At 35.9% G+C, this 12,100-nt stretch overlaps 1 protein-coding gene across 12 annotated transcripts in view; it reads left to right on the forward strand.

Annotated features, from left to right (window-relative positions):
- ST7L (suppression of tumorigenicity 7 like) overlaps positions 1-12,100 on the forward strand; it is a 184,674-nt gene that overhangs the window by 18,271 nt on the left and 154,303 nt on the right. For 11 of the 12 annotated variants that reach the window (XR_012130278.1, XM_037005385.2, XM_037005386.2 and 8 more), the window contains exon 7: positions 9,199-9,277. The exons of the other annotated variant lie outside the window; for it this stretch is intronic. Coding sequence is in view for 10 of the 11 variants with exons in the window: in XM_037005385.2 (XP_036861280.2) it covers positions 9,199-9,277 (79 nt within the window). In the remaining variant the exon portion in view is untranslated. The remainder of the gene's footprint in view (positions 1-9,198; positions 9,278-12,100) is intronic. 12 annotated transcript variants of the gene reach the window in all.

Below are 12,100 nucleotides of genomic sequence, written 5' to 3' on the forward strand. Positions count from 1 at the left end.
GCAGTAGAAGATCATGGAAATGTCTATTATAGTTCTCTCGGAGCTCTTCTCTATAGAAGATAGTGTTGATACTCCTAAATGTTTGGCTTGAAGATGGGATCTTTATCACAACTATTCTTCTGCTTTGAATGCCCTCTCCCTCCTTATCTATGCTTCCACTTTTATCCTTCCTACTTTATCAAGACCCAGATTAAAAGTCACATTGTCTAGACATCCTTTTCCGGGATCTCCTGTCAGATTTAAATACTTTGTTTTTGGAAGTTCTATAGTACTTAGTCCAAAGCTCAATGAAACAAACAGTTTTAGTTAAATTTATGCAATTACAAACATTTGTTTGTTAATATTATCATGTTACTTTAATGTTTGTTCTCCCCAACATTGTGTGAAACTTTGGAAAGCAGGGACTATATTCTCCTTTACCTCTGTCGTCTAGCACATTGTCTGACATACTGTAAATATTAATATTTATTCTGTAATGACAGTATGACTGAATGAATGGCCTTGGTGTCACAGGTGTCTTAAGCAATTTCTCAAATAATAGCAACGCTTGCATAGCACTTACTAGGAACTAAGCAATATTTTAAGCAGTGTGTATAAATGTACTAATTCAATCTTCCCAATCACTCTGTGAGACAGGTCCTATTATCAGCTTGTTTTAAAAACAAAGGAATCAAGGCAAAGGGGAATCAAGTATCATGCCCTAAGTCACCTAACTAGTAAGTAACAAAGTTGGGTTTCAAACTCAACTCTAGCTCTTAAACACTGTACTATTGCAGTTTTTACTTACCACATTGATAGGCAGAAGAAAATCACTATAAATAAGGGTTTGAGAAATAGCCAGTTCTTCAGCACTGAAGTGAGTTCATTGTGATATATATCTGCTGTGTTAAATATACTAAGGAGTGGTAGTGGGAAACTCAAGGATCTTAGGTATGGTTGTAAAAAGTGGTTTAATTGCAAATATAAGAAAAAGGGGTGGATTAAACAAGATAGTGGTATGAGGAGTGAGGCAGAAACTTCCTCCCAAAATCACATATAACATGAAAATACAGCAAATAACAACTAATCCTGAAAGAGTGACTGGAAAGAAGACTGTAACAGATGGCCTACATCTGTGGAAATGAGAAGACCTCATGGAAAAGAGTAAAATAGTAAAGATGTAACCCAGCAGGACCCAAGCCCTCCCCTCCCTCAACTCACTGGCAGGAGGAAGAGAAATGGAGCGGGGAGGGAGTAGTAGCCCATAATTGCTAAACACCCACCCTTAGAGATCTACTGTAGGAGCATGAACCCACATTACATGGTGCTCTGGAGATAGTGGGGTTGGAAAGCAAAGACAGGTGGAATACTTGGAGAAACTGAGATTCCAGCTACTTGTGGAGAGCAGGTACCTACAACTGGCCGCTCTGGGACAAAAGAAAGGCAGGCACTTTCAAAGACTTCCCAACAGTGAGAGGGCAAGGATTACACAGAACTTGCCACTCAGGAGAAAGGACAGGTGGATAAAATGGTTCCGGCACATTCAACTTTGCAGGTTGGGAACTTTCAGGAACTTCAGGCACTCCATCCCCCTGGCTGGCAACACAGCGCTGAGTCCCCTCACTGCGATGTTCAGCCTGCCACTCCTTCCTCCTGGCTGGCACCAGTTCGCAAACCTGCTGCCCCAGCCATCACACCAGGCCAGCCAGAGGACAACCCCACCTATGGCAGCTACAAGGACATACATAGAGGCTCCTCCCTGTGGGCTTGGCCCACTGAGGCAGTGGAGGCAGGCACTGCAGCCAGGAAGCAGGAAAGAGCTCTTCCCTCCTGGCAGGCACTGGTGCCACATGCATGTAACCCCTGCCATCATTCTAGGGGATGGGCAGCTTCAGAGATTAGAGCTTCTGGGCACTAGAGAGTGCCACTGACACAAAGTTACTATTCCATAGCAATCATTAGGAATATGAAAGGGCAAAAGAACCTGGTACAAACCAAAATCCCTCAAACACCAGAAAGAGGGCTAAATGAAACTGAAATCACCAATTGTCCTGATAAATATTTCAAAATAGAAATCATAAACATGCTCATGGAGCTACAGAAAAATATTCAACACCTCAGGGAAGACTTCAAGAAAGAGATAGAAACTTCAAAAAATACTGTATCTGAAATGAAACATACAATAGAGGGATTTAAAAGCAAATTGGATGAGGTAAAGGAGGCAGTAAATGAAATAGAAATTAGAGAACAAGAATACAAAGAAGTGGAAGCACAGAGAGAAAAAAGGATCTTTAGGAATGGAAGAATATTAGGAGAACTGTGTGACAAATCCATACAGAACAATATTTGCATTATAGGAGTACCAAAAGAAGAAGAGAGACAAAAAGGAATAGAAAGTGTCTTTAAGGAAATATTTGCTGAAAACTTCCCCAATGTGGGGAAGGAAACAGTCTCTCAGGCCATGGAGGTGCATAGATCTCCCAACACAAGGGACCCAAGGAAGACAACACCAAGATATGTAATAATTAAAATGGCAAAGATCAAGGACAAGGACACAGTATTAAAAGCAGCCAGAGAGAGAAAAAAGATCACATGCTAAGGAAAACCCATCACGTTGTCATTCAGACTTTTCAGCAGAAACCTTACAGACCAGAAGAGAGTGGCATGATATATTTAAGAATGGAACAGAAGGGCCTCGGAACCAAGAATACTCTACTTGGAAAGATTATTACTTAAATTTGAAGGAGGGATTAAACAATTTCCAGATAAGCTAAAGTTGAGGGATTACCTCCCACAAACTGTCTCTACAGTGTATTTTGGAGGGACTGCTATCGATGGAAGTGCTCCAAAGGCTAAATAGCTGTCACCAGAGAAAATAAAACCACAGTAAAGAAAGTAGACCAGTTAATTACTAAGCAAATGCAAAATTAAGTCAGCTACCCACAAAGTCAGTCAAGGGATACACAAAGAATACAGAATATGACACCTAACATACAAAGAGTGGAGGAGGAAGAAAAAGAAGGAAGACAAAAAAAACCTTTATAGATTGTGTTTGAAATAGTATAATAAGCGAATTAAGTTAGACTGTTAGATAGTAAAGAAGCTGCCCTTGGACCTTTGGTAACCACAGATCTAAAGTGCAATGGCAAGAAGTACATATCTATCAATAATCATCCTAAATGTAAATGGACTGAATGCACCAATCAAAAGACATAGAGTTACAGAATGGATAAAAAAAATAAGACATCTGCATGCTGCCTACAAGAGACTCATTTCAAACCCAAAGACATACACAGACTAAAAGTGAGGGGGTGGAAAAGATATTTCATGCAAATAATATGGAGAAAAAAGCAGGAGTTGGAGTACTTGTATCAACAAAACAGACTTCAAAACAAAGAAAGGAAGAAGAGACAAAGAAGGACATCACATAATGATAAAGGGGTCAGTCCAACAAGAGGATATAACCATTATAAACATCTATGTACCCAACACAGGAGCATCTACATATGTGAAAAAAATACTGTCAATTAAAGGGGGAAATAGAATGTAACACATTCATTTTAGGAGACTTCAACACACCACTCACTCCACAGGACAGATCAACTAGACAGAAAATAAGTAAGGAGACAGAGGCACTGAACAACACATCAGAACAGATGGATCTAAAAGACATCTACAGGACATGTCACCCAAAAGTAGCAGGATACACATTCTTTTCAAGTGCACATGGAACATTTTGGTGCAACAGTTGTGGAAAGCAATATGGATGTTTCTCAAAAAACTAAAAATAGAAATACCATTTGACCCAGGAATTCCACTCCTACGATTTTACCCAAAGAAAACAAGATCCCAGATTGTAAAAGACGTATGCACCCCTATGTTTATCACAGCACTATTTACAATAGCCAAGGTACAGAAGCAACATAAGTGTCCATCTGTAGATGAATGGATAAAGAAGATGTGGTACATACATACAATGGAATAATATTCAGCCATAAGAAGAAAACAAATCCTACCATTTGCAACAACATGGATGGAGCTAGAGGATATTATGCTCAGTGAAATAAGCCAGGTGGAGAAAGACAAGTACCACATGATTTCCCTCATTTGTGGAGTATAACAATGAAGCAAAACTGAAGGAACAAAACAGCAGCAGACTCACAGACTCCAAGAAGGGACTAAGGAAAGGGGTAGGAAGGGTGGGTAGGGACTGAGGGAGAAGTGTATTAAGGGGCATTATGATTAGCACACACAGTACAGGGGTGTCATGGGGAAGGCAGTGTAGCCCAGAGAAGACAATGACTCTATAGCATTTTACTATGCTGATGGACAGTAATTGCAATGGGATGTATGTGTGGGGACTTGATAATATGAGTGAATGTAATAACCACAATGTTGCTCATGTGAAACCTTTATAAGATTATTTATCAATGATACCTTAATAAAAAGAAAAAAGTAAAGAAAAAAGAGTTGTCTTAAGTTTATATGCTTAATGTTTACATTAATGGCAAAGTGTGGATATTGGCGAGGTAATAGTAGTGGAAAAATCAGTATTTTATGTTAATTTTAGGGACTGAGGTGACTGGAAATTAAGACTTTATCTCCTTCACACAGGCAGAATTGCAGATATTGGTGGTCTTTTCAAGTAGCAACCATGGCTATCCACTAAAGATGTGGTCTTAAAATTTTTTTGTTCACATTCCTTCTATAAGAATTTGGAGAAACTACATATATCCCTTGAAACATTTTTAAGTTGATATCATAAGGTTAAATAATCACAAAGAATGTGATTATTGATATATTATATAGACATTTAAAAATAAAATTATGTGGTGGATGATGTTGATGGATTTTCGGATGTTGTACCATCCTTGCATCCCTGGGATGAATTCCACTTGGTCATGGTGTATGAATTGCAGGATACAAAATTAACACACAAAAATAAAACTAGAATACCCCATATTTAAGTGTATCACATGGATTGTAATGACTTTATACCTGCCAGTACCCATTGAAAAATACATGAACACTCTCTAACAATAATAAATGCTATATGTCCTTTTTCTTCTTGAATTCATATCAATTGCACTCCTCTCTATGATTTTATTATAATTATTTTGTACTTGAAAGTCTTATTACTTATATGCTTTTCCACAATAAAAATTTTTTGTATAAATTTTTAAACATTTAAATTTCCTTTGATCATAAGGTTCTAAATTATATCATGTATTTTAGTTACATTTTTGTCAAATCCTTGGAGATACGTATTTGGCTCTTTAAACTTTGGAAAACGTTCTCTGTAAAACCTAATTGCCTGGGTGAGTTCTCATTATGAATTCTATCAACCAAATCAGACTTACTTTCTGACAGAGATGTCTAACTCATTTTTTAATTAAAATAAACATGTTACCATGCATGCGTCATGACAAACATCTCTTCTGAATTCAGATTCTATTACCTAGAGCTTATCACTTAGATTCCACTGCCTCTATTATCCCTAACTAATGCGCCTTTGCCTTACTGTGGAGAGTCTTTCCCTTGGAGCAAAAGCACTATTTAATAGTAAGGGGAGAGGTGTACTGATAAATGAAACTGATAAAAATTATCACTCCCTCGCCGCTCTACAGTATACTTGAATTCAGAGCAGCCAAGAGCCAGAATACTCTATTTTGAATGCTGAGCCTCACTTTACAGTAAGTAAAGTAAATAAGTAAAAAGTAGGAATTCCTATTATAGGTGGATTGATACAGATGTTTGCCCCCAAATCTGAACTTTGATTTGTCCCTGTGGCACCTGGAGATTTTTACACTTTAGGGCAATGTACCTTAGAAAGATTTAGGATGAATAAGAAGTAAGCCTTTCTTCTATAAAAAAGGAGAAGAGAATTTATCTTTTGGGGAGCAGGGAGCAAATGTTGGATAGGAAAGGAAAACCAGCATGATGCTTGACCAACCAGAGGAACATTTTTCAGGTAGTGAGATACAGGAAAGAGTCATATAAAGCTAGTCTTTAGAATTTTAGTCTCTTAAAACCATGTGTCCCATTTTGGTCCTTTCAAAGTTTTATGTACTTCTAGAGTATGCATAATCCCAGGATTTGGGGACAGGCTTTATCTGTGAATGATAATCCAGAACTGCACTGTTGATTCCATACTGATCTTTTCAGACACTGACATAAAGGTAATGATTTATATGTGTAGTTTTATATTTTTAAAAAATGTGTGTGTGATGTGACAGTTCTCTTTTGAAGATTGTCATCAATAATTACTAAATTAGTGGATTTTCTTCTGTTGATTTTTTTGACATTTTAATTGAACTATCATTGATATGCAATCTTATACTGGTTTCAAGTATACAACACAGTGGTTCAACAGTTACCCATATTATTAAGTCCTCATCCACACTAGTGCAATTACTATCCGTCAACATAGGAAGATGTTACAGAGTCATTGGCTATATTCTCCATGCTATACTACCATCCCCAAAACAACTTATGTTATGACTGAGAATTTTTGTGCCCCTTTATCCCCTTCACCCTTCCCACCCATCCACCCCAACCCCTCTGTTGTGGTAACCCCAGTCACGTCTCAGTGTCTATGAGTCTACTGCTATTTTGTTCATTTTGTTTTGTTTGGTTTTTATATTCCACAAATAAGTGAAATTATATGGTACTTGTCTTTCTCTGCCTGGCTTATTTCACTGAGCATAATACTCTCTAGGTCCATCCATGTTGTTGTAAATAGCAGGGTTTTTTTATTAATGACTGAATAATATTCCATTGTGTATATGTACCACATCTTTATCCATTCATCTATTGATGGACACTTAGGTTGCTTCCATAACTTGGCTATTGTAAATAATGACACATAAATTCCTAGAAATGGAATTATTGGGTCAAATGTTATTTCTGTTTTTAGTTTTTTGAGGAACCTCCATACTGTTTTCCACAGTGGATGCACCAATTTGCATTCCCACCAACAGTGTAGAAGGGTTCCTATTTCTTCACATCCTCACTAACACTTGTTATTTCTTGTCTTTTGGTTAGTGGCCATTCTAACTATGGTGATAATCTCATTGTGGTTTTGATTTGCATTTCCCTGATGATTAACAATGTGGAGCATCTTTTCATGTGCCTGCTCTTCTATTCATTTTTTTAATCTAAGGCACAGAACAAAGAAAAATCCTCAGAGCCAGCCAGCAGTGCTTTTGGATAGTTTTTTTTCATGGTATTATTTTTTCACCTTGAATGTTAGATTCAACATTAAAATCCAGATTTATACTTTCATAAAACTGGAAAATAGTGGTAAGACTGAATGTGCAATTCCATTTGGTGGTAATCAGTTTTACCTGAGCTGTGACTCTCCTTTAGACAGTGCATGTGCTTTTTAGTTCACTCATTTATGTTTTCTGCCTGGTCTTTGTAGGCTTTAATACTTGTGACCCCTAAACTTGGGACAAATGCATTTTCTTTTCCACTTGTTAGTATTAGAATATTTTGTAACTTGAAAAACAAGTAACCTTAATTGAATTGCTAATTGTTATTTTTTACAATATCAAGAGCTCTTAAAGAGGACAGTTGAATACTAAATCAGCATTTTGCTTTAAGTTATTCCTAAACCTTGTTTTAGAAAAAAATATATCTTTTTCTTCTATTTACCCTTTCTCTTTTGGCTTAGAATTGTACTGGTTGTGAGAAATAACCTTGAAGGCTGGATAGAGGAATTCAAAGAATAAGAAAAAAAATGCCTAAAGGTGGATTAGATGATCTTACTAGAAATAAAAAATACAAATGAAGATGAGATAGTTTAACTATTAATTAGCAAAAATTGGTACTACTCAGTGTTGGTGAGGAGGTAGGGAAACAGTCTCCTACACTGCCTGGAAGAACATAAATGAACACAGTCTTACTGAGAAGAGTTTGGGAGTGTATGTCTAAAATCTTTTAAAAGATGCCTACATTTTAATAAACCATTCCACTTCTAGAAAGGACATATTTGATCAGTATGCAGACATAGATGTTGAAGGATAGTTATCAGTATTTTAGTATTAGCAAAAAATTGGGTGTAATTGAATTGTCCATCAAAAGTGAATTAAATAAATTACAATATATACTTAAAATACTAGAATACCAAATAACCATTTAAAATGTTGATAAATATTCAGTGGCAAAAGTTGACTTGTGAACATCATTTAGCTTTTAAAAGAGAGCCCCGTCATCAAAAATGGCATGTCTAGTATTATTCTTTGTTTTTATGTTATATTTTAATGTTCTGGCAAAATGCTATTCTTTACCTGGTTATTATCAGATGAATGCTGACTTGCATAAACATGTCAAGTTTAGGAGCATTTGCTATCACCTAGCTGGTGACATGTTTGATGTGAGAAAAGTTTTTTTGTTATGTAAATGGAATATATTGTCTCCTTTTCTAAGCCAAGACTTAATATTTTGTTTCCAAAGGAAAACCCATTTTCCACATTATTCCTTCTGTACAGTTGTAGATTTTATTCCATAAACAACATAGATTCTCTATTTCTCTTATCAGACTTGAAAATAGACCAGATAGTTTCATGAATTTACTTTAATTCCTAAGGAACTGCTTAGTGTGAAATTTTCATTTGGGTATAGTAAATGGTAGCAAAACTGATACTGTTATTCTGAAGAGATCCTAATTCAGACTTTTGCTGAATCTTGGTAGAGACTGACATTATCCATAAAATGTACTATAGTCTAAATTAATTCCTTTTTCCCACCACTTTTTATACACAATGCAAATTCAAACATTCTTCCTAGGTTGAATCATTGGTTAGACAATGATTTTGTTTTTAAGTGTTTTGTATATTTTTAGCAGTTCTATAGAACTTTTTCAAAAAATGATTAAAGAACTAGAATATTTCATATTGATTATAATCTGATATGCAAACTCAGCTTTAATATGCATTTAGATATATAAATGTTCATGTATAAAAATAATGTAATTAATTTGATTGATTTATGTTTTATTTAAATGAGAGAAAATATATTTTTATATACAAAGCTTCCAAATTTAATATAAATTTCTCACAAGTTTACTGTGAACTTGGACCCCAATTTCTTGCTTTTCATGTTTAAGAATATGTTATTGAGATCTTTGTTTACTCTCCTAGTTCATTCTTCATACGTTTTACATAAGATTTTTTTTGTTTATCATCTCATCTACTTTTTGAAATATTTTTCCTACAGTTATGCAGAAGGCATGGAGGGAAAGAAATCCTCCAGCTCGAATCAAAGCAGCCTATCAAGCTTTAGAATTAAACAATGAGTAAGTTTGAAATATATGGAAAATGTTTGTTTTGAAGGAAACCCAGACAAATGATTTTGTTTCCTTTTGTCTGTTCCTGAGACACTTGGAGTCATTAGCAGTCCCCTCTCTCTTGTATACTAGAGATAAAATTTGTAGTGTTTACTCACATCTGTATTTTGCTTTTGAAATTACAAACTTATCTGTGCTTTTGAATAGAAATTACGCTAGAAACCCTTAAAAAATTTTTTTCACTTATATCTTTAATTTTGGTAAAATGTATATTTAAAACTTATCATCTTAACTATTTTTAAGCGTACAGTTCTGTGGCATTATGTACATTCACATTGTTGTTCCACCATCACTTCCATCCATTTCCAGAATTCTTTTCATTTTGCAAAACTGAAACCTCAGTACCCATTAAACAATAATTGATATTCCTCCCTCTCTTCATCCCCTAGCAACCACCATTCCACTTCCTATCTCTATGGACTTGAGTATTCCAGATACTTTATGTAAGAGGATTCACTATAGTACATGTCTTTTTGTGTATGGCTTATTTCATTTAATGTAATGTCCTCAATGTTTATCCATTTTGTAGCATGTGTCAAAATTTCCTCCCTTTTTAAGGCTAAATAATATTCCATTCTATGCATATATCACATTTTTTATCCCTTCATCAGTCAGTGAACATGTAGGTTGCTCCTATCCTTTGGGTATTGTGAATCATGCTCCTGTGAACATGGGTGTACACATATCTCTTCAAGTCTTCACTTCTGTATGTTTATATTTAAATTATTTTGTACAATGGAAATTGCATTAGTAATTAGTTGCTGCATAACGAACTACCCCAAAATGTGATGACATTTAACAATGATTTATTATTTCTTGTGGTTCAGTGGGTTGGCTGAATGGTTCTTCTGCTTGTTTACCTGCCTCAGTCAGAAGGTGGAATTCAGCTGGGAGATCTGGTGGACTCAGAAGGCCAAGTAGGCCTCGTTCATAAGTCTGGCTGCTGGTCTCAGCCCTTGTTTTCCTCCACATTACCTCTTAACCTCTAGTAGGGAAAATTTCTTACATGGCAGACTCAGAGAAGTGTTCAAGAGGTGGAAAACAGGAAATACAAGGTCAGAAACACTTCTTTAAATGGAGAATGCTGATCTAATTAGTGATAATGCTTGATAGTTAAAGAGCACTAAAATACTTAGGCTGCTTGTATAAATTTTGTTTTTTGTGAAACCATTCTTTTAAAGCATTCATTCAGTCTTGAGAACATTAGTTTCTAATGCCATTGGAGGCATAAAAAGAGGACTCAAAATAAGTCAAATGTAGCTTTAACTATTATTTTTTCATGTTAACAGCATTTCTTAATAGGTCTTTGTATCAACTTCTTATTTTATAAAGACAAAATGTAAAATTGTAAGTCAGTGTAATATTTAAATGCTGATCAATAAGTATCAATTTAAAACTAAATAAATGCCAAGAGTGAAAATATGGTCTCAGTTGGGATTAATCAAGGCCTGCTTCCTGAATAACATGAATTTTTCCCTATATCCTTCAATCTCCTCCCCCCATCTCATCAGAGATATATTATCCTTATTGAGAAGACCTTCCCAAGGTAGAACAAAAATGGTAGTAAAGGAACTACAAAAACAGTGAATCAACTTTACTGACACTCTGAAAATCCATCAAAAGCTGATAGCTTTCTGGAGAATGCTAAATCAGTTAAAACAAAACAACTGAATTTGTGTAAGAGAGCTTTTCTGATGTTTTAACTTACATGGGCCCCATCCCCTACTACCTATTTTGGTGGCAACCTTGAAGACAAAAGTCTGTATTTTATTTATAGGTTCCTACTATAGCAGGATGAACCTTATTTTCAAAGAATTGTGATTGTTTTTCTTCACCTGTCTGGTGGCTCCCTGAAGGACCAGTTCAAAGGACCTTCCTTTACTTCAGTTAATTCAGAACCCCTCCACGGACACAGCTCTAATGAGGGGCATTTGTTGAAAACATTTAAAGGCAAATGCATTTTTTAAAACTTTTTTTGTTAAGGTATTATTGATATATAGTGTTATGAAGGTTTAACATGAAAAAACAATGTGGTTACTCCATTTACCCATATTATCAAGTCCCCACCCATACCCCAATGCAGTCACTGACCATCAGTGTAGTAAGATGCCACAGATTCACTATTTGCCTTCTCTGTGCTATACTGTTTTCCCCGTGATCTCCCACACCATGTGTACTAAACATAATACCTCTCAATCCCCTTCTCCCTCCCTCCCCACCAGCCCTCTCACACCCCTTTCCTTTAGTAACCACTAGTTCCTTCTTGGAGTCTGAGTCTGCTGCTATTTTGTTCCTTCAGTTTTGCTTCATTGTTATACTCCACAAATAAGGGAAATCATTTGGCACTTGTCTTTCTCTGCCTGGCTTATTTCACTGAGCATAATGCCCTCCAGCTCCATCCATGTTGTTGCAAATTATAGGATTTGTTTCTTTCTTACAGCTGAATAGTATTCCATTTTGCATATGTACCAGTTCTTCTTTAACCATTCATCTACTGATGGACACTTAGGTTGCTTCCATGTCTTGGCTATTGTAAAAAGTGCTGCGATAAACATAAGGGAGCTTATGTCTTTTTAAATCTGAGAAGTTGTATTCTTTGGGTAAATTCCAAGGAAGGGGATTCCCGGGCCAAATGGTATTTCTATTTTCAGTTTTTTGAGGAACCTCCATATTGCTTTCCACAATGGTTGAACTAGCTTACATTCCCACCAGCAGTGTAGAAGGGTTCCCCTTTCTCCACATCCCTGCCAGCATTTGTTGTTCTTAGACTTT

The sequence above is a fragment of the Manis javanica genome, chromosome 4 (genome assembly GCF_040802235.1).
Source record: "Manis javanica isolate MJ-LG chromosome 4, MJ_LKY, whole genome shotgun sequence".
Taxonomy (NCBI): Eukaryota; Metazoa; Chordata; class Mammalia; order Pholidota; family Manidae; genus Manis; species Manis javanica.